Genomic DNA, 24,094 nt, shown 5'->3' on the forward strand with positions numbered 1-24,094 from the left:
CCACAGTTCAAAAGCATCAATTCTTCGGTGCTCAGCTTTCTTCACAGTCCAACTCTCACATTCATACATGACTACTGGAAAAACCATAGCCTTGACTAGACAGACCTTTGTTGGCAAAGTAATGTCTCTGCTTTTGAATACGCTATCTAGGTTGGTCATAACTTTCCTTCCAAGGAGTAAGCGTCTTTTAATTTCATGGCTGCAGTCACCATCTGCAGTGATTTTGGAGCCCAAAAAGACAAAGCCTGACACTGTTTACACCGTTTGCCCATCTATTTCCCATGAAGTAATGGGACCAGACACCATGATCTTCGTTTTCTGAATATTGAGTTTTAAGCCAACTTTTTCACTCTCCTCTTTCACTTTCATCAAGAGGCTTTTGAGTTCCTCTTCACTTTCTGCCATAAGGGTGGTGTCATCTGCATATCTGAGGTTATTGATATTTCTCCCGGCAATCTTGATTCCAGCTTGTGCTTCTTCCAGCCCAGCATTTCTCATGATATACTCTGCTTATAAGTTTTAAATAATCAGGGTGACAATATACAGCCTTGACATACTCCTTTTCCTATTTGGAACCAGTCTGTTGTTCCATGTCCAGTTCTAACTGTTGCCTCCTGACCTGCATATAGGTTTCTCAAGAGGCAGGTGAGGTGGCCTGGTATTCCCATCTCTTTCAGAATTTTCCAGTTTATTGTGATCCACACAGTCAAAAGCTTTAGCATAGTCAATAAAGCAGAAATAGATGTTTTTCTGGAACTCTCTTGCTTTTTCCATGATCCAGCAGATGTTGGCAATTTGCTCTCTGGTTCCTCTGCCTTTTCGAAAACCAGCTTGAACATCTGGAAGTTCACAGTTCACGTATTTCTGAAGCCTGGCTTGGAGAATTTTGAGCATTACTTTACTAGCATGTGAGATGAGTGCAATTGTGCGGTAGTTTGAGCATTCTTTGGCATTGCCTTCCTTTGGGATTGGAATGAAAACTGACCTTTTCCAGTCTTGTGGCCACTGCTGAGTTTTCCAGATTTGCTGGCATATTGAGTGCAGCACTTTCACAACATCATCTTTCAGGATTTGAAATAACTCAACTGGAATCCCATTACCTCCACTAGTTTTGTTATTAGTGATGCTTTCTAAGGCCCACTTGACTTCACATTCCAGGACATCTGGCTCTAGGTGAGTGATCACACCATCGTGATTATCTTGATTGTGAAGATCTTTTTTTCATCGTGAAGAGTTTTTTTATGCATATACAAACACATGTAAATATGCCTTTTCATCACCTTTTAAAAATAGACTGTATTATATCATACCTGTTGTCTGTACCCTGTCTTTTCACTTAAAAGTACATCCTGGAGATCTTGCCATTTCAGTATATAAAGTACTTTATCATTCTTTGTAATAGTTATTGTAGTATGACATTGCATAGATATACTATAAACTCTATCAACAGACCTTCAATTGTTTCCAGTATTTTGCTGTTATAAACAATATTACAACTGAAAAGCTATGCATATGTCATTTTACATGTATGCAGGTATGATAAACCCAGAAAAGGAACCTCTGGCCTAAAGGTATGTGCACCTGAAATATGCTCAAACTGTTTATGAACTGGTATGGATTGCATCAATCCATACTCCCATCAACAAAGTATGAGAATACCTGTTTTCCCATACCTTACCACGAGAGTGTATTATCACTTGGATTTTCACCAATCTGGTAGGTAAAGTATCTCAGTGAAGTTTTAATTGGCAGTTTTTAAATTATGAATGAGGTATAGTATCCTTCAGACAACTTAAGAGCCATTTGCATTTCCTCTTCTCTAAAATATCCTCATTCTTTTCCCCATTTTTCAACTGCGAGGATGACCTTTTTATCTTTGACTTCAGAAGCTCATTAAATATTAAAAGAATAGGTCTTTTTCTATTAAAAATTACAAATATTTTCCCCTATGAAAACTGTTTTCCTTTTTGCTTTGCTTTTATTTGTTGGGATTTTTTGTTTTTATTTATTGTGTGCAATTTTTATTGTCAAATCTATAATTTTTATAGGTTGGGGATTTTGAGTTATGGTTAAAAAGGCTCTCCATTTCAAGGCTATAAAGGAATTTTCCTATGTTTTCTAATAGTACATTTCTTGTGTTAAATATTTGAGTCATTTAAAATTTATCCTGGTGTCTGGTATTTTACCTAGCTGTATAGTCTATAATATGCAACCTTAAATTATCCCAACTCTAAACTGAATCAAAACTTTTACTGTTCTTATGTTGCATACACTGGTTATTACTTCCTCTTATTTCCATTCTAGTCAATTTCTACAATCTGTGGTCTATTCATTTAAATGGCAAATGGGAAAAAAAAATCTGTTTTCTTGTCCTTGTGGTTTGGGTTTGGTGTTGGGGGTTGCAGGTGGGTGGTGCTTAGTGTCTCTCTGGAAACAAAATTCTTCCAGTTTATGCTTTCAGATTTTCTTCTGATTAGGAGGAGTTAGTGCCCATGTCCTGTCATATCAAAGACTGAGAAACTGAAGACATAAACTGCAACATTTTAAAACTCTCCCAATATTGTACCCATCTCTATGTTTCTACCAATATATTTCTAAAGATTTCACCTTCATTACAGAACAGGCTAAACTCTTTTCAAGATCACATACCATGCTAGAGCATAAGCTAAGTATGACCTTTGTGTGAAGGTCCACTTATAGTTTACTTATTTTTTCCAAATGACTATCTACTTATTCCAACATCTCTAATTACTAAGCATAAAAATCAGTAAGAACGTAGAATCTCCATTTCATGTACAAGGGAATTCCCGTAAAACTATCAGCTGCCTTTTTGATAGAAATTCTACAGACCAGAAGGCAGCATATAGTCAAAGTAATGAAAGGAAAAAAACCTATAAGCAAGAATACTCTACTCAGCAAGGGTATCATTCAGATTTGAAGGAGAGATATAAAATTTTACAGACAAGCAAAAGCAAGAGTTTAGAACCAGTAGGCCAGCTTTATAAAAAATGTTAAGGAAGTTTCTCTAAGCAGAAGAGACCACCACGAGAAATATGAAAATTATGAAAGGAAGAATCTCACTGGTAAAGGCAAATATACAGTAGAGGTAGTAAATCAACCACTCATAAAGCTAATAGGAAGGTTAAAAGACAAAAGGAATAAAATCATCTATATCTATAATAAGTATCTAAGGAACACACAAAACAAAAAGATCTAAAATATGAAATCAAAAACAGTAAATATGGGTGATGGGAAGCAAAAGTGCATGGTTGTTACAAACTGTTAGAACTTAAAACATCATCAACTTAAAATAATTACATATCAGTATAATAAACAGATTGTTGACTTCCCTGGTGGCTCAGGCAGTAAAAGCATCTGCCTGCAATGCAGGAGACTGGGGTTCGATCCCTGGGTTAGGAAGATCCCCTGGAGAAGGAAATGGCAACCCACTGTAGTACTTTTGCCAGGAAAATCCCATGGACAGAGAAGCCTGGTGGGCTACAGTCCATGGGGTCGCAAAGAGTTGGACTGGACTGAGCAACTTCACTTTCACATGGTAATAACAAAATAAATATCTATAATAGAATCACAAAAGAAGGGAAAGAAACCAAATCATAATACTAAAGACAGTCCTCAAATCACAAAGGGAGAGAGCAAAAGAAGAAAACGAAAAAGAACTGCAAAACAGTTAACAAAATGGCAATAAGACATTATCTAACAATAATTACTTTCAATGTAAATTGACTGAATGCTCCAGTCAAAAGACACAGAGTAGCTGAATGGACACAAAAACAAGACCTGTATATGCTACCTACTTCAGAGCTAAAGACATATAGACTGAAAGAGAAAGTATAGGAAACAGTATTACATGCAAATGGAAATAAGAAGAAAGCTGAGGTAGTAATACTTATATCAGGCAAGACAGACCTTAAAACAAAGACTGTATGTAACAAGAGACAAAAAAGACTTACATAATGATAAGGGGATCAATCAAAGAAGAAGATAACAATTGCAAATATATATATACACAACATAGGAGCACCTAAACACATAAAGCAAATATTAACAGACATAAAGAGAGAAACTGACATAGTAGACCTCAACACCCATTTACATCGGGGGAGAGATGTAAGATCCAGACAGAAAATCAGTAATAAAACACTGGTTTTAAATGACATTAAACCAGATGGACTTAATAGATTACATATATTGACCATTCCATCCAAAAGCAGCAAGATACACACTGTTTTCAAGTGCACATCGAACAGTCTCCAGGATAGATCACACGACAAGCCACAAAACAAGTCTCAATGAATTTAAGAGTATTGAAATTATATCAAGCATCTTTTCTGACCACAATGGAATAAAACTAGAAATCAACTACAAGAATGCATACAAAACAAAAATAATATGCTACTAGACAATCAATGGGTCACTGACAAAATCAAAGAGGAAATCAAAAAATATATGGAGACGAATATGAAAACACAATGATACTAAATCTATGGGACACAGCAAAAGCTGTTCTATGAGGGAAGTTTATAGCAATACAGACTTATCTTAGGAAACAAGAAAGATCTCAGATAAATAATCTAACAGTAACAGTCATGTTGGATATAGCAAGAAAATCTATCTTAAATTTGTTTGGAGTCCAGAAGGAAAAGAGACAGAAATACAGTAAAGAAAATGTTAGAAAAGATAATGGCTGAGAATTGTGCAGAACTCATGGAAGCTAATAATTCACAGAATCAAGACAGCAAGCAAATCCCAAGTGAAAGAATTAAAAATAAATTCTTCACACGGATATATCATAAACTGTAGAAACCCAAATATAAGGAGAAAAATCATAAGAGCAACCAGAGGGGAAAGAAAACAAAACCGTTGTAAAGAACAACAGCAAGACTGATATCTAACAACTCAATAATGACAATGGAAACAAAAAGATGAGAGAACATAACATACAGAGAGAAAATAACTATTTACCTAGAATTCTACTATCACTAAAATCTTTCTCAGGAAAGATGACTATTAAAATAGCTCAAATTCAAAACCTAACTGTAACAAAATAGTACATTATCCTCTTAATATTTGTCTTTAATTCTTCTCCTTACCTTTAATATATATATTGCTTTGAAGAGAATTATATCTCTTAATATAATGAAAGAAAAGGTCATATGAAATTAGATATATGGATAATCATAGAATTCTCAGGGCTCATTTAGATTCTACTTTCTTTAACCATAAAATAGGTTTTAAACAACATGATTTTTAAGTTTGTTTTTAGTTCTGAGTGATTCTGTACCTAGCTAACCACATGGCTACTGCACTACTGCAGTAAAAATTTCATCTCATTAAATCAATAGTACAAGTTACTTAAAAAAGTGCTTTCTATCAGAGTTGCAAGTGATAGGCTGTATTTACATAATCAGTTTTAAAATATAAAATAGAGGAGAAAAGATTCACAAGACATAGAAATGAGTCTTTTTCTTTCTCATAAAAATGTAATAATATATTAGAAAAAGCAACTTAATTAGGTAAATTAAAACATTCTATTAATGAACCTGGAAAATTCTGACAGTACAATGACTCATGCAAGCATTGCTAGTGAGAAGCAAGTAACCTTTGTCCTACATGCAAATAGAGAAACTTTGTACATTTCACTAACCAGATACAGAAAGTAGCCTCTGTCTGAATCAGAGAATAACAGTATTAAAGATCAAAAGTATATGCTCACCTTGTAAAAACTCCTCCTTGCAAGCAATGAAGTAGAAGAAAACAATGATGGCTTTCTTGGCCTGCTTCTTTTAAATCAGCCTTGAACCAAGAATAACTAAAACACTGGACCACAAGTGTTCCAAAGAGCATAAAACTTACTGTTAAAACACCAAAAACATACTGTCTTTCATGAAAAAATCTGACAGACACCCAGATGTCCACAATTAAATCAGTAACATAGATCATAATGCCAAGGACTGACATCATAAAATTGAACTTAGTATATTTCATTATGAATCACTGTATCTCTTGGTTATTTACCTCCTCCTCTCATACAAAAAGAAAAAAACAAATATTAGTGCACTCTTTGGTGTAGCACTGAATTTTAATTTCCACTCCCTAAATATTTTAAAGAATATACATTATGAAATTGGAACACTAAAACCAAAGTGACTAATTTTAACTTTCTCTTCTAAACCTCTAGTCCAGTTGTTACTAGGCTTTACTCAATCTTGTTTCACAGTGATCTTCATTACAGATGACAACACCTAAAATAAAACATAAAAAATTCCAAAAATCTCGATTCTAACATTAAAAATCCTAGGCCACGACTTTATCAAAGCTCTACTTTTTCTAAAAATAATATATTACTACTAAATACATTTCTTACAATATGTAACTTTGTGAAAGTAAAGTGTTAGAAATATACTTAATAGTTGACAACTTCCTCTCAGACTATTTTCTTTTAAAAAAACATAACCTACTCACAAATATATTTACTAAAGGACTATATATAGTGACAAAAAAATGGAAATAATCTAACTGTGTCAACAAGAAGAATTAAATAATGGTAGATTCATAAAGTAGAATATTACAAAGCTACTAAAAGTATATTTAACAAAGATCCAACAGTTGTGAAAATTCTTAATGTGCTTTGATACAGTAATTCCTCTAAGAATCAAGCCTAGGGAAATATTTACAAACATGCACAAAGGTATATGCTCTTTGCAGAACCTTTTTTAAAACAGCAAAAATTGAAAACCCAAATGACAATTTAGAAATCTAATTCAATAAATTATGGTACCTTCACACTAAAGAATATACCATGCAACCTTTAAAAAGAATGAAGTAGCTTCATATAAACTGATTTCAGAAGGTCTCCAAGACATATTAAATGAAAGAAGCAAGTACCAGAAGGATAAATATAGCATGTTGCAGTATATGCTTTCTTAATATACATGGAGAGGGGAAAGGAGTTGAGTGGGAAGCAAATGCAATTTCAATCTTTTAAATATTCTTTCATATTGGTTGAGTTTTTTACAACAGATATGCACTAATGTGTTTTATAATTTCTTAAAACAAAAACAATAGTAAATGATAAAGAATTTTGATGACTGGAGAAAATATTAATAACAGTTACTACATGCCAGGCATTGACCTGTATGTTACAAATAAAACGTCCTCATATAATTCTTACATCAAACTTAGAAGGTAGATATTACTATTATGAAGCCTATTTTATAAACATGAATGCAATCTGCAGATGACATCTGTTCAACTCAACAGGGATTTCTTTAATTGTACTAACGAATTGCCAAGATTTCATATAAAAATCCAGAGTTTTCACTGCTATCAAAGAACTCAAAGATCTGCTACAGTAGACTATCATTTCTTCATGAGCAGTGAGTACCCACCCTAGATGGCAAAGGCTCTCTCAATTTCACCACAGTACCCAGTCACCCCACTTCAGTCATTTCAACAGTGAGGTCTCAGTGCCCATGCAGCTATCTAATAGCTGTGTATCCTTAAATATATTCTTTTTACCTCCCTATCCCTTATTTTCTTCATTTGAAATATGGAGATAATAATGGTATATATCTCAGAGGGTTGTTGTTAAGGTTAAGAAAGGTACTATATATATAACACATACAAGCCTCTAGAAAAGTACTTGGTACAATTAGGGCTTAATAACTGTTAGTTATCATTATTACTTTGCCTGTCTGCCTGATACCTGTAAGCATATGAGTTTGCAGTCTTTGACTTCACTTTAAAGAATGTTAAGTGGAAAAAAATACTGCTATAATCTCAAAGCTTTGAAAATGTAAAGGAAATAGGACTAGAGAAATAGGAAAAATGTTAACAGTAGTTTTATCTGGGGAATTAATGGCATTACAGATGATTTATTCTTCATTCTTTTCTATATTTACGAGCTGAACAGTTTCCCCTCAAAATTCATACGTTGACTTCAGTTCAGTTCAGTTCAGTCACTCAGTCGTGTGCGACTCTTTTCGACCCCATGAATCACAGCACGCCAGACCTCCCTGTCCATCACCAACTCCCGGAGTTCACTTAGACTCACGTCCATCAAGTCAGTGATGCCATCCAGCCATCTCATCCTCTGTTGTCCTCTTCTCCTCCTGCCCCCAATCCCTCCTGGCATCAGAGTCTTTTCCAATGAATCAACTCTTCTCACGAGGTGGCCAAAGTACTGGAGTTTCAGCTTTAGCATCATTCCTTCCAAAGAAATCCCAGAGCTGATCTCCTTCAGAATGGACTGGTTGGATCTCCTTGCAGTCCAAGGAACTCTCAAGAGTCTTCTCCAACACCACAGTTCAAAACCATCAATTCTTCAGCGCTCAGCCTTCTTCACAGTCCAACTCTCACATCCATACATGACCACAGGGAAAACCAAAGCCTTGACTAGACGGACCTTGTTGGCAAAGTAATGTCTCTGCCTTTGAATATGCTATCTAGGTTGGTCATAACTTTCCTTCCAAGGAGTAAGCGTCTTTTAATTTCATGGCCGCAGTCACCATCTGCAGTGATTTTGGAGCCCAAAAAAATAAAATCTGACACTGTTTCCACTGTTTACGTTGACTTACTAACCTTCAAAGTGACTGTTCCTAGAGACAGGCCTTTATGGAGGGAATAAGGTTAAAAGAAGTCACAAGGATGGGTCCCTAACCCAATAGGAGTGGTGTCCTTATGAGAAACGACACAGCAAGAAAAGAGCCATCTGCAAGCCAAAGAAAGAGGCCTCAACAGAAACCAACCCTGCTGGCACCTCAATGTTGGACTTCCAGTCTCCAGACTATGGGAAAAATTAATTTCTATTGTTTAATCCACCAATCTGTTGGATTCTGTTAAGGCAGCCTGAGTAGACTAATACCCTATATATTCTATAAAGAATATTTATTACTTTAAAAATTAGGAGGGGAAGATGTTATTTAAAAAAACACACACAATCTAATACTTAGCAGTGTTCCTGTCATTTTAGCACTTGTAAGTATTTTCTTTAAAAGTTTTCAGAATAATATTAAAAGATAGTTCACTGTTCTTACAGTAAAAGAAAACACTCATTATTGCTACTTTTCTTACCAAGAATATTGTGGCCAACAGGATGGAAAAAAATTTTTTTAAGTCTGAGTATTTCTAATCTAATAGGGCATGAACTTCCCTGCAGCGGGTTTCTTATCTTAAATGAAAGATGTCATGTCACTTTAAGCATGGAGTTTAGCAGGATGAGATTTCATCAAAAAGTTCTGTTTAATTAAATATTTACTTAAACCTATCATGTGCTATTTTAAGCTCTTGAGATATATCATGTGTAAAAGAAACAAAAATCCCTGCCATTGTGGAACTTACATCCTAGCACAGAAAGATAATCAAATAATAAAAATAAGTAAAATTAGACATCATATTAGAAGGTGATAAGTGCTACAGAAAGAACAGAGCATGTTAAAGGAAATCAGGAGTTGGAGTAGAGGCAGGGGCATCACAGGTTGTAATTTTAATTAGAATGGTCAGAGCAGCCCTCACTAAGAAGATGGCATCTGAGTAAAGAAATTAGCCATATTGCTATCATATGAAAAAGCTTGCCAGGTGGAAGGAACAGCGAGTTCAGAAGTCTAATGCACTAGATTTTTAGTATGTGGAACAAAATTCCCTAAAATGTTGACAGATTTTTTAACATGATTATATTGGATGTGTTTAATGTGTATCCAAGTCCTGTTTAACATCATCTAAAAAAATGCAATTTCCTAAGCTTTCTATCAAGGAAAAAAAAAAATTTCCATATAGAGTAGAAGAATACAAAGAGTGAAAGTGAAGTCGCTCAGTCATCTCTGACTCTTTGCGACCCCATGGACAGTAGCCTACCAGGCTCCGGGTCCATGGGATTTTCCAGGCAAGAATACTGAAGTGGGCTGCCATTTCCTTCTCCAGAGGATCTTCCCAACCCAGGGGTCAAACCCAGGTCTCCTGCATTGCAGACAGATGTTTTACCGTCTGAGCCACTAGGGAAGCCCATAGTAGAAGAATAGATAGTATTCTGATAGACGCTGAGTATTTACTATGTATGAAATGTTTTACAAACTTTATTTAATTCTCACAAATTTATGTAAGATTATCATTGGCCCCACTTTATAGATCATAAACTGAGGCTTAGAGATGTTGGTATTTGTGTGAGTTATCTCTAATGAGTAAACTAATTTTAATGTACAGGCATGCCTTGGAGACACTATGAATTTAGTTCCAGACTGCCACAATATAGCAAATATCACAATGAAGTGAGTCACACAAAGTTTTTGGTTTCCCTGTGCATACAAAAGTTATGTTTAAGCTATACTGTAGTCTATTAAGTGTGCAATTATGTCTAAAAACTGTATATACTTAAATTTTAAAATTCTTCATTGCTAAAAAACTTCTAACCATAATCTCAGCCTTCAGCGAGACAAAATCCTTTTGCAGTTGTAAAAGATCACTGATCACCATGACAGACATAACAATAATAAAAAAAAAAAAAGTTTGAAGCACTGTGAGAATTACCAAACTCTAACACAGTAACACAAAGAGATGAAATGCTGTTGGGAAAATGGCACTGGTAGACTGGCTCCATGCAGGTTGCCAAAACGTTCAATTTATAAAAACCACAATATCTGAGAATTGTAATAAAGTAAAGTGCAATAAAACGAGGTAGACCTCCTTGTGCACAATTCTTAAACACTCTCCCACAAAGATAGCTTACTTTACCTGGCATGGAAAAGGAAAACTCTAGCCATTTTGAATCAAGATTTACAATATGGGAAAAAATAATTTCTAAGAAACTTAGAAATTGCATTATTGGCAGAATATCAGACTCAATAAACTAATCTGATCTGGCAACTTTTAAATTCCCAATTTAGTGAAGCAGAACATAATGCCAACTGGAAAGACAACTACACAGCAAAGTACTTAATAAATATAGCAGCTCTCATAAAAAAGGGCCTGCACTTCCTTCAATAACCACATAGTCAGATAACTTGTATGAAGGATCTTCATCTTTATCCCTACAACTGATCACTGTTCCAATACCACCTTATCAGAAATAATGCCAATCTACAAAATTTCACTTCACTTAGAGAATTCGGAACACTGACTGACCCAATAGGTGTTTCAATCCAGTTTCTCATTCAGAGGTCAACCCACCTGTGTGACTATCTGGCTGCCAGCCAAAATACATAAACTTTGCCCACTGTACAGCTCTCTTCCTCTATTTGCAATAAAGAAGATACCTGAAGTACAAACTAGCAAATGTTCACTTGTCAATCAAATTTAATACACATAATATATAGACTTACTTGTCATATATAAAAAGCCTTCTTTAATTCAAAGTTCCTTCTGGAAAATCTTCATCCTGGGAATTTTTTTTTTTCTTCCTCATGGAAAATAAGCATTATTAAGGAGTGTATAAACCTTTAAGTATTCTTGCCTGGAGAATCCCAGGGATGCCGGAGCCTGGTAGGCTGCCGTCTATGGGGTCGCACAGAGTCGGACACGACTGAAGCAACTTAGCAGCAGCAGCAGTAGCAAACCTTTAAGATCCAAACCAAAATGAAACTGAAATCACCTGTTAGTCATATGTGCGATATTCTAATCCAGTGATAAGAGTCTGTATCATTGTGATCATAGTACATCCTTTTTTTTTAAACTATCACCTTGGGGGAAGGAATTACATGGTTCCTTTTAAGGCTGATGAGTTTACAAGTTTTTACTATATTATCAATTAATTTTTTAAAACAATATGATTTGCCTCACAGCATATCTAAGGGGACAATTTATGTTTGAAAGGGAGAGATTCCTGAATTTGAAATGATCTAATAAAGAATTTACAACATATTATTAATGGAGCCCTGCTGCTGCTACTGCTGCTGCTGCTGCTAAGTCACGTCAGTAGTGTCCGACTCTGTGTGACCCCATAGATGGCAGCCCACCAGGCTCCCCCGTCCCTGGGATTCTCAAGGCAAGAACACTGGAGTGGGTTGCCATTTCCTTCTCCAGTGCATGAAAGTGAAAAGTGAAAGTGAAGTCGCTCAGTCGTGTCCGACTCTTAGCGACCCCATGGACTGTAGCCTTCCAGGCTCCTCCATCCATGGGATTTTCCAGGCAAGAGTACTGGAGTGGGGTGCCATTGCCTTCTCCAATGGAGCCCTACCTACCTAATTTTTCAAATTTTATACCTTCTCAAACCCTATGCCCCAAGAACATATGATCGTTGGTTTCTATTACCAAAATAAACATTACAGTTCTTATTTCCAAGCCTTTGCTCAAGGTTATTTACAGTCCAGAAAGCCCTTCTTCCTCCAGCTACCTGATAAAAGTCATATCAATCCTTTAAAAATCAGCTAACATCCACTACTGTTAAGCTTTCTCAAATTATCCTAATTTCTCTCCTTCCTTCTAGCAATCTCATCACTTTCACTATACTTCTATAGGATTCACCTGAATATGCTTTAAAATATTATCATGTACATCTCCTTTTTAGTTATAAGCCTCTATAAAGCTATCGTATTCATTTTACATACATTCCCACACATCAACAACAATACATGTTAGAGGTAGCTGATCAATTATTGTAACTGTAACTGAACAGAATGTAAAAGTCATTGGTCTTCTTTCTTGGGAACTTAAAACTTCAAGTTACATTGATATTCACAAAGACTCAGTTTTGAATCTGCAGCCTCTTTCTTCCTAGCTCAAGCCATACATCTAACTATTTGTGGATTTCTTTATGGGGATATCCCACAATGACCTCAACTTAAACTCCTCTAAACCAAGTTCATCACCTACACTCTGTTCTGCTCTTCTACTAGTGTCTAACGTCTTCTTCTATGACTCAAGTCACTTTTAAATTATTTGTTGGCCCCATTTGTTCATCTACCAAATGAAGACCCTGGCAAGGAACTAAATGAGACGGAAGGAACAAGGGAAATTCTAGTTCATGAGAAAAAAATAAAGTTAAGGAATAAGAAAGTGGAGCTGCCCACGAAAATAGTTCCACTCTCTTCTCAAAGGTTTGCTGACTTTCCAGGAGAGAGGTTTTAAAATGGGAAGCCAGCTTCTTGCTGGAAGAGCTACTGATAACAGACAAATAAATATTGTTGAGTTGAAAATACTTGATATAGGGAATTTTGATGATTATTCCAAGCAGTCTTTAAAGGACTTGTTGCTTGCCTTCCCATTGCAAAGGGGATAATTCACATGATTGTTTCAATGAAGGTTTTTGAAACATTTTGCTATTAAAAGTACATCTCAAAGACACAGGGAAAGAAATTTGCCACACATTCCAGGTGTGTTTTCAAGAAATCTGGAATATTAAACTTTTGATTTGTACTGCATACAGAGCAACAGTCCTTTCTCCAGAAACACCTGCCAAAAAGGATGTTAAAATGCATGCCCTACAACCTAGAGGGGTGGGATAGGGTAGGAGGGGGATTCAAGAGGGAGGAGGCATGTATGTACCTATGGGGCATTCATGTTAATGTATGGCAGAAACCAACATAATATTGTAAAGCAATTATCCTCCAATTAAAAATAAACAATTACCTTTAAAAATGCCTAAATTTTAGAACCACTAGCATCTAATGTGTCAATTTATCATTTCTTTTGAAAAAGGCATGGGCTAGGATATCACACGTGTTTCACATCTTTTCAGTTCAGTTCAGTCGCTCAGTCGTGTCCAACTCTTTGCAACCACATGAATTGCAGCACGCCAGGTCTCCCTGTCCATCACCAACTCCCGGAGTCCATCGAGTCAGTGATGCCATCCAGCCATCTCATCCTCTGTCGTCCCCTTCTCCTCCTGCCCCCAATCCCTCCCAGCATCAGAGTCTTTTCCAATGAGTCAACTCTTCACATCAGGTGGCCAAAGTACTGGAGTTTCAGCTTCAGCATCATTCCCTCCAAAGAAATCCCAGAGCTGATTTCCTTCAGAATGGACTGGTTGGATCTCCTTGCAGTCCAAGGGGCTCTCAAGAGTCTTCTCCAAAACCACAGTTCAAAAGCATCAATTCTTCAGCGCTCAGCTTTCTTCACAGTCCAACTCTCACATCCATACATGACCACTGGAAAAACCATAGCCTGGACTAGACGGACCTTTGTTGGCAAAGTAATGTCTCTGCTTTTCAATATGCTATCTAGGTTGGTCATAACTTTCCTTCCAAGGAGTAAGCGTCTTTTAATTTCATGGCCCAGAAGGGAATGAAACTGATCATGAGATCTGTGCACTCCCTTTTAGGAAAACAGTAACTGGATTTTTTTTTTAATATGGGGAGGGTTAGTTAACACTGGGGTGGTTAACTGCTCAGCAGATTAGAAAAGGACCCTTACAAAGAAAAAGAAGTCCTTTATGTCTTGCACACAACCTCCCACCAAGAGCACAACCCCAACACACACGCTCGCGTTCCCCCCTAGTCTTGGGGTTGGTGGGGTACTGCAAGTGGCACAAAAGGGAGCAGAGCACCCCACTGCAGGGGGTGCGTGGGGTGTCAGTACAAGGTTGGGGCATGTCTCCAAACCTCCATTTTGCGTCTGTAAAATGGACATAAAAATATTGCCTTCTTCACATTGTGAAGATTAAATGAGATAGTAGTCAAGGCTATGATTTTTTCAGTGGTCATGTATGGATGTGAGAGTTCGACTGTGAAGAAAGCTGAGCACCAAAGAATTGATGCTTTTGAACTGTGGTGTTGGAGAAGACTCTTGAGAGTCCCTTGGACTGCAAGGAGATCAGTCCTGGGTGTTCACTGGAAGGACTGATGCTGAAGCTGAAACTCCAATACTTTGGCCACCTCATGCAAAGAGTTGACTCACTGGGAAAGACCATAACGCTGGGAGGAGTTGGGGGCAGGAGAAGGGGACGACAGAGGAAGAGATGGCTGGATGGCATCACCGACTCGATGGACTTGAGTTTGGGTGAACTCCGGGAGTTGGTGATGGACAGGGAGGCCTGGCGTGCTGCGATTCTTGGGGTCGCGACGAGTCAGACACGACTGAGCGACTGAACTGAACGTTTGGAAAACGCACTCGGTACAGCAGTAAGTGCTAAATAAACCTCCCTTATTGCTATTTATTATAAAAGATAAACCAGTTCCTCCTCACACACCCACCCCCACCCTCGCCTGAAAACCCGACGAGCTACCCTTCCCGGGATTCCGTGCTCTGTAACTAACCGGAAACCTGCCTGCCCCTTGCTCCATCACAAGACTTCCCGGGTTAAAATGTGTCTTTCGCAGCCGAACAAACTAGCCTGCCTGAAAGCAAACTCCTGCGAAACCACCAGGCTCTGTGACAGGCGGCAGCACGCAAGGGCCGGAGTCCAGTCTCGCCTCAGGCCGCCGCGCGCCTCGTGCCAGCGAACAACCTCGCACTGCCGCCCACGAAACTCCGCCAGAGTCACGTGCCGCTGGCCCCGCCTCACCGCACTTCACCGACTCCCCACCCGCTGGGCTCGCGCTTCAACACGTGATCTCCGGCACCGCCCACGGCACCGGGACTGATTTCCCCGGCCCGCCCACTTCGCTCGTGCTGCACCACGTGATCTCTGTCCCCGCCCCCGGCACAGCTACGGGTCCACGCCCCACTCCACTCGCGCGGCGTCAGGTGACCGCCGGCCCCGCCCCCGGCCTTGTTGCTGGTTCCGCGCTTGGGCGGTCTCGCCTGCTCTGTGGCGGCGAGCGGCAGACGAAGAGATGGCTGCCACCTTGCAGCGCATAGAACGGCTGTCCAGTCGGGTGATTCGCGTCCTGGGCTGTAACCCGGGTCCCATGACCCTGCAGGGCACCAACACCTACCTGGTGGGGACCGGCCCCAGGTAAATGTTTCTCCACCCTCGCCATCATACATACCGGCCTGCGGGACGCACGGATTGGGGCTGTGGGGACTGCTCGCGGCGGGCGGACAAGCTGTGCGCCCGCAGCCTGCACCGTGGGGTCCTGCCCCAGCCCACCCCGATTCGGACACCCCCTCCCCTAAATCACTTCCTCCCGGGGTAGTCAACTGTCTTAACTTACAAATGGCTAAGGAAAAATGAGTATGTTTCCTGTTTTCGAGACCCAATTTACTTTGATTTTGAAAGCCAGAGTGAGGTTGTTTAAGCTGTTGAGACACTAGGATCGCTTGGAGTTAAGAATCCAAGAACCCGTTTACTTTCCTCACCTGACTTTGACTGGTGTTTGGCCCTGAGTTTGACTTCCGTTCGCAAAAGCAAGTGGTTGTATTGAGGCCTTTTTCTTAACTCGATAGCGGACAGCAGAATTTCCTTGCTTCAAATTGCTCGAGTCTGGGAAAAAGCTAGCTAGCTTGGGGAAACAAGAGCTAACTTTGTTTCTTGTTACTGTTGTGTGGCCTTATTTTAAATATTTTTAACTATTTTAAATTATTCTGCGAATGGAATAACCTGTCTGTATTTCCAAGATTTTTATCTTGTTCAGACGCATTCTGTTTTAGTCGTCTCATGCAGAAACGGTGACATGTCATTTAGTGCACAGTAAGTGCATTGAGCAATCTTTGTGTAGTCCTTACTGTAGATAATAAAAATTGAATATAAGGTATAGTTTACCTTGAGCGCAGAATTTAATTATTCAGTCTGGACGTGTTCATCAGTTAAATTTAGTCACTCAGTCGTGGCCGACTCTTTGTGACCCCATGGACTGCAGCACGCCAGGCTTCCCTGTCCATCACCAACTCATGTCCATCATGTCAGTGATCCCATCCAACCATCTCATCCTCTGTTGTTCCCTTCTCCTCCCGCCTTCAATCTTTCCCAACGTCAGGGTCTTTTCCAATGAGTCTGTTCTTTGCATCAGGTAGCCAAAGTATTGGAGCTTCAGCATCAGTCGTTCCAATGAGTATTCAGGATCGATTTCCGTTAGGATTGACTGATTTGATTGCCTTGCTGTCAAAGGGACTCTCAAGAGTCTTCTCTAACACCACAGTTGAAAGCATCAATTCTTTGGTGCTCAGCTTCCTTCATGGTCCAACTCTCACATCCTTACATGACTACGGAAAAAACCATAGGTTTGACTAGACAGACCTTTGTTGGCAAAGTAATGTTTCTGCTTTTTAATGTGCTGTCTCGGTTGGTCATAGCTTTCTTCCAAGGAGCAAATGTCTTTTAATTTCATGGCTGCAGTCACCATCTGCAGTGATTTTGGAGCCCCAAAAAATAAAGTCTCTCACTGTTTACATTGTTTCCCTATCTATTTGCCATGAACTAGATGTGTTACAATTAGTAAAATATAGTTGATTACCAGTTTATTTAATAAGTATAGTTTATTGGGTTTTCATTTGAAGTATCCATTGTATTTGCCTTTTTCTGCTGCTGCTGAGTCGCCTCAGTCGTGTCCGACTCTGTGCAACCCCATAGACAGCAGCCCACCAGGCTCCACCATCCCTGGGATTCTCCAGGCAGGAACACTGGAGTGGGTTGCCATTTCCTTCTCCAGTGCATGAAAGTGAAAAGTGAAAGTGAAGTCGCTCAGTCCTGTCTGACTCTTAGCGACCTCATGGACTGCAGTCCACCAGCCTCTTCCATCCATGGGATTTTCCAGGCAAGAGTACTGGAGTGGGTTGCCATTGCCTTCTCCATGCCTTTTTCTGGTAAATCACAATTTTAGAAGCAGCAGCTTGGAGAATCTGGAAGTATTGACCATCTAGCAGAAAGCAAAAAGTTGAGTCCAGGATAAACGACGCAGAGTCAGAGCTTTAAGCTACCTCCAGGGTCTAGGCAAACAGAAAATTAAGCAGAAAAAAAAATTACCTGATATCTAGCATAGAGTCGGGGTTGGCTTAGACTCACTCACCCCAGGAAGTCAGTCCATAGGTATGCTCTTAGCTTTTCAGTGTGTCATCTTAAATGAGTTCTAAAGTCAGTACCTAAGATGAAAATTGCATATAGTCAAAATTATCCTGGGAAGTCTCTCAGGAAAACACAACATAGGAGATCAGTGTACTGTCTCTCAAAAAGTTCAGCACAGCCTGTTTTTCCTCCAGCAATGAAACAGATGGCTGGTTCTGTTTGAAAACCAGATGAAGAAGTTGGCGGGCGTTGGGGACAATGTTGTATGAAAAATCCATACTGTATCTTTAAACACTGGAATCACATTCAGTGTGGCAAAGTGCTGGTGCTCAAAGACGTGAGGAACCTGAAGCCGATTGAGAGAAGAACAGATTCACCGTCTTTGATGTCCACTACTTAGACTACTATGAATGGCCAGTGGCATCACTCACAGATGACAGCGAGAGAGATGATGTTGAGCCCATGCAGCTGAGTTATGATAAGTTAATGTGCAGGTGCTGCTGCTCTGCTGTATAAAGTAGATGTTAGGTGGCTAGAAATGAATAGTAATTGGGTCCAGGTGATCCTGATAAATGAGATCCATCTATTCCACTAAGATCACTGGTGGCTCCTGTATCACTAAACCCAGTGGCATTTTACGATTCCCATCTTATTTGAACTTCAGTATCTTTTGATGCTGTGGACCACTCCCTGATTTATTGACATGGCCTTCTCCTGGTTTGCTCTCACCTCTCTAGCTATTCTACTCTCTAGCAATCTCCTTTATAGAATCATTGTCTTTACCAGATATTTTAAGCTTTTGAGTTCCTCAGAAGACAGTCCTACTGTTTCTTCTGTTCTCATTGTTGTATTCTCTACCCAGGGGATTTTGACTACTTCCTAGGCTCCACCTGTTGTATTCATTAATAATTCCCGAATTTATAGCTCCACTGTAGACAAATCCAGGTTTCATCTTCAGACAAGGGTACCCAACTGCTTTTTTATATCTCTAATTGGATACCTCAAAGCCACTCGAAACTACCTGTCTTCCTCCAGTTGTCTGAATTTTGGTAAACAGAACCATCCCCATATATAATCAAGTTAAGTACTTAAATACCCTCCTTGACCACTTTTCTCTGCTTCCTGCACACACATATCCAAGCCATTATAAAGATCTCAACATTTCCACTGCTGTTAACCTGTCCAAGCCAGTACAACTCTTGCTTAGGCTCTTAAAATAGTCTCTCACTGGCCTGTCTGCATCGACTTTTGTCCCTATTCAATCCGTTCTTCCCCATGTAGCCAAAGTAGTGTTATGGTTTTTATTTTTGTGTTTTGGTCACTTATCCTGCAGCAGGCTAGCCTAATGTATTCACTGGCTAATTGCAGGGTTCCAGTGGAATGAGAGAAAGTATGTAAAGACCTAGAGGCGAAGGCTTACAATCACTTTCATGTCAGTCCATTGGCATAGGAAAACCCAGTGTACATCCATACTCAAAGGATGAGGGAAACAGGCCCTAGTCCTTGGTGGGAGGAACTTCAAAGTGACATTTCAAGAGACGTTGTTATATGTAGGTGAAAAGTGAAACTTCCTTTTTTCCTTGCAGGATGCTTAATAAAATGAGGTCCTGTTTGTAAAGTGTTAATACAACTTAGTCTTGATTACAGAGAAGGCAATGGCACCCCACTCCAGTACTTTTGCCTAGAAAATGCCATGGACAGAGGAGCCTGGTGGGCTTCAGTCCATGGGGTTGCTAAGAGTCGGACACGACTGAGCGACTTCACTTTCACTTTTCACTTTCATGCATTGGAGAAGGAAATGGCAACCCACTCCAGTGTTCTTGCCTGGAGAATCCCAGGGACGGCGGGGCCTGGTGGGCTGCCGTCTATGGGGTCGCACAGAGTCGGACACGACTGAAGCGACTTAGCAGCAGCAGCAGCAGCAACCTTGGGCCAGTTACTTAATTTCTGGATATAATAATGAAAAGCCTACCTTCAGAGTTTGTTACAAGGAATACATTTGTAAAAACATGTAAGATCCTTAGAACTGTGCCTTATTTTTATTTCTTTTAAATGCTATGTAAGTGTTCAATATCATTGCTATTATTCCTTGTTGAGACTCACATTTAGCTTTAAGTTTTTTCAAAGAATCTTAAGATGAGATGATTATAGTTAAGCTTATGTGCATCTGGTTTTCAAGCACTTTGGAAGCAAGGCAATTTATGCAGTTTCTTACACATACTGTAAATTATCTGCGTGAGAAATATATTGATACTATGTATTCTGATTGTGTGATTATCTTCCATTTAATTTTCAGGAGGATCCTCATCGACACTGGAGAACCATCAATCCCAGAATATATCAGCTGTTTAAAGCAGGCTCTGACGGAATTTAACACAGCCATCCAGGAAATCATAGTGACCCATTGGCACCGTGATCATACTGGAGGCATAGGAGATATTTGTAAAAGCATCAATAATGGTAAACAGAAAATATTTATTAAGCTCATTGAAGAAAACTGTGTTTTCAGGATCATTTAATTCAGTTAACAGAGCTAAGTAAGCTAGCATTTACTGAATACTGCATAATTAAATGGTACTTTCAGAAACTACTGTAACTTGAAAACTAGCCCCAGTTTTAACAAAGAAGGAAAGAAAAGTCCTATTTTCTACCTCTGATCTCTTTTACCTGGTATTTTTCCCCATTGCCCGGTAACAAAGGTCAGTTTTAGTTTGTGTGACACTTACTATTTCAGATTAAATACCAAGCAGCTACTGTTGAATGTTTACTATGTGCCCGGCACTGTGCCAATCACATGGCCTGAGTACTGTGAGGTGGGTGTGTTCTTACCCATATGTCTTCCAGAGCATAAGGCAATCACCATGATAAACTGAACTACTGGGGAAGGAGTGTCATATTGGTAATTCTCTGTCCTTGAAACCTCTTAAGTACTGACGCTTTACCATCTTTCTCATTCCCTCATCCCACCATCACACGCATAGTTTCATCCATCCATCCATTCCTTTACCAAACACTGGAGTGACTGCTATATGCAGGTACTATTCTTGACACAAGGAACCTAGCAGTGAACAAAACATGGAGCTTTATTCTCACAGGGAAGGTAAATGGTAAATGAATCATAGATCAGATGGTGACAGGTACTACAAAGAAAAGTAAAGCGACGACATGAAAGCAGGGGGAGAAAGGGTAAAGCAGAGGGGGGCAGTGGCAGAGATATCCAGGGTGGAGGGAGAGGCAGTGAGCCGTACAGTGTCTGAGAGCAGGGCTTACCTGGCTGAGGGCATTGCAGGGCCAGAGATACTGGAACAGGACTGTGCTTGGCCTGTCCAAGGCACTGGAAAGACAAGGAAGTTGAGAAAGTTCATTCACACAAGGGATGCATGTAGCATTCAACTAGTAGTGTTTGTATTACTATCTTTTTAGGCATCGAGACTAATTGGGACACCAAGATATTCTCAGGCCCAGCACCAATATCACCAGGATGCCAATTGTGAAAACCTGTCTAACCTGACCGTCTTACCTGCTCACTTCCTTTCTTCCAATCCAAGGGGACTATCCACTGCAGGAAATTATTCTTTCTTAGTCAGACCTGTTCTCGCCTTTCTTTCTCCTGTCCGTCGTTAAATTTTGCAAATTAAAAAACTATAGGAAACAAAGTGGCAAATGCCTGAAATGATCTTTAAAATACTCTAGTGGCTCAAACCCAAGATTTCTCGCACAGATCTATCCTCTGTCATCATCCCACCTATAAAAGGGAGTAAATTATATTACTGGGATTTAAAGCTATTGAGTAAATTAAAGTCAACTGCTGGGTTGCTGAATTTTATATTAGACTACTGAGTTTTATAACAATGTTGAAAGAACAGGAAAGATTCTAAAAAAAAAAATAAAATAAAAAATAAAAAACTATACTGAGGACCCTTAATTACCTCTGGTCAGTTCTTTTAACGTGAGGGTCAGGGTGATGAATTAAAATACATATGGCCCCCTTTTTCTCCTTCATGAGTCAGCTTTATTGAGCTTGAATTCACATACATAAAATGGACCCATTTGAAGTGTATAGTTTGGCAAACATTGATGTGACCACTCCAATCAAGATCATTCTCCCAACACCTCAAAAAGATCTGCCAAAGGCCGTTTGCAGTGACTCCCCCTCCACCCTCAACAGCCACACATCTGCTTCGTTTCGCCATAGGTTAGTTTTGTGTATGTGTTGAAGTTTCCTATGATGGAAGAATACAGAACCACTCTTTGTCTGTCTTCTCTCACACCACATCTTGTTTCTGAGATTCACCTGTGCTTCATGCGTCAGTAGTCTGTCCCTTTCTTATTGCCAAATGGTAACTCATGGTAGGGATATACCACCATCTATGTGTATCCATTCACCTATTGATGGCCATCTGACCCACTTTCTTCAAATTAAACATGAAAATAGGTTTGAGTTCCCTACAAAATAATATTTATTTAATAAATTAACTATTATGTTGATTTAAAAGGAGAAATTTGACACAGCTTTATAGCCACAAAAACTTTAGAGCTTGTTTGAGACGTGGCTTGTGTTTCATTCTGAACTCTGTGGAAACTAGACCAGCTACATGCAGACCTTGAGTTGCTTAGCACTAAAATTGTTCAGAGGTAACTTTCAGGGTCTCCTCCCCAAAGTTCCATATATTTCTTCATTCTTTCAATTGTTAATCACTATCATTTTTGTTCCACTTCAGTTTTTTTGTTCTATATTTTAATAGTTTAAATTTTTTATAATTTTAGCTGTTAGCATGGCAGAAAATTTTCAGCTACTTTACAGTGCCAGCAACCTATGTTTCTAACAGGACACACCAAAATTATGAATGCCATTTATAAGATTTTTGTGGGAAGATAAGTTAATCGCTGAGTCGTGCCCGACTCTTTATGACCCCATGGACTGCAGCCCTCCAGGCTCCTCTGTCCATGGGGATTCTCCAGGCAAGAATATTGGAGTGGGTTGCCATGCCCTACCCCAGGAGATGTTCCCAACCCAGGGATCAAACCTGGGTCTCTCACATTCTTGGCAGATTCTTTACCATCTGAGCCACCAGGGAAGACTGCCTCTTAAGCAGACTGCTTACAAAATGTAAAATACAATCAGTATGTGATTTGGGAACTCCTAGTGGCTTACAGGGAACCAGAATATTACCAGACATGAGAACTAGATGGCCTCGGGCTGTCTGAGTGTTTTGGTTTGGTTTGGGGTAAATCTTATGAAATATATTTTGTTATCTGATAATTATTATTTTGCAGCTGAAGTTGGGCCTTTGCCATGTGTTTAACATCCAAGTCTTAGGAGTCAAACAGTTGCTTCCTGCTTTTCAATTAGAATGTGTTTTTATTAGAAAGTATTATACATGAGCAACATCACATGTTTGTATCAGCTTAAATAATTAGCATCAACAATGTTGTTATAATCCATAAACCTTAACAAATGACTGAGGGTTTCCTCCTGTTTAAATAATTATATGATGGAGACAGAAAGTAGATAAGTTGTTGCCAAGAGCAGGGAGAAGGAAAGAATAAGGAGTGAATACCATCAAGTACAAGGATTTGAAAACGTTCTAAAATTTTATAGTGCTTACGCTGTATAGTTCTTTGAATATACTTTAAAACAAACAAACAAACCTAACAACAATAGTGAGTTGCACATTTCAAAAGGGTCGAGTTTATAATATGTGAATTCCATCTCAATAACATGGTTGCTTTCATCATGCCTGTCTTCATCTTGCCTGTATAGTTTGCTGTTGTGAATAGGATATGTGTTTTCAAATTTGCACGTTATGATACAGACTTATTTTATCATATGACATTTGTTTTGTAATTTTGAGATAGTTGTGAGTTTTTTGGAGGGGTCGTCTGCCAAAGATCTCATAACTAGAGATAAACTATCTCCACTGCTTCACTGAAAGGCAAAATTGTGTAGATTACAAAATAAAAACAAAAAAGCCTTTCTATCTCACTCTAGAATGAAGACAGCCTTATTGTGTAATGTCAGTTCCCAGCATGACATACTATTTTTTGCCTCTGCCTCTTAAGATGCAAAGTAATGGAGTTTGGAGCTGAGAAGAGGGAAGGTCTAGTTGCTGTTGTTTTATTTTCTTTTTATTATATTTGTGGTATTTCTGTTTCCTCCCTACCAGCCAGATTTCTATCCTTTGTCAGTTTTCCTCAGAATGTTTTTTTCTCCTTCCGTATTTCCACTGATACCACCCTAGCCCTGATGTTATCTTTCAGCGG

The 24,094-nt window shown here is 39.0% G+C and overlaps 2 protein-coding genes across 3 annotated transcripts in view; one reads left to right on the forward strand and one right to left on the reverse strand.

Moving 5' to 3' along the window:
* XKR9 (XK, Kell blood group complex subunit-related family, member 9) overlaps positions 1-15,457 on the reverse strand; it is a 29,753-nt gene extending 14,296 nt beyond the window's left edge. Inside the window, exon 1 of one of the 2 annotated variants that reach the window (XM_010846972.1) lies at positions 15,204-15,457. Coding sequence is in view for 1 of the 2 variants with exons in the window: in XM_010846971.1 (XP_010845273.1) it covers positions 5,735-6,006 (272 nt within the window). In the remaining variant the exon portion in view is untranslated. Of the gene's footprint in view, positions 1-5,734; positions 6,007-15,203 lie in introns of those variants that run through there. The other variant, XM_010846971.1, reaches the window with a different exon arrangement.
* Positions 15,458-15,634: 177 nt separating this feature from the next.
* LACTB2 (lactamase, beta 2) overlaps positions 15,635-24,094 on the forward strand; it is a 30,962-nt gene continuing 22,502 nt past the window's right edge. Inside the window, exons 1-2 of the mRNA XM_010846973.1 lie at positions 15,635-15,844; positions 20,127-20,290. Of these exons, the coding sequence (XP_010845275.1) occupies positions 15,723-15,844; positions 20,127-20,290 (286 nt within the window). The 5' untranslated portion in view covers positions 15,635-15,722. The remainder of the gene's footprint in view (positions 15,845-20,126; positions 20,291-24,094) is intronic.

The sequence above is a fragment of the Bison bison genome, unplaced genomic scaffold (genome assembly GCF_000754665.1).
Source record: "Bison bison bison isolate TAMUID 2011002044 unplaced genomic scaffold, Bison_UMD1.0 scf7180017864241, whole genome shotgun sequence".
In the NCBI taxonomy this organism is placed as follows: Eukaryota; Metazoa; Chordata; class Mammalia; order Artiodactyla; family Bovidae; genus Bison; species Bison bison.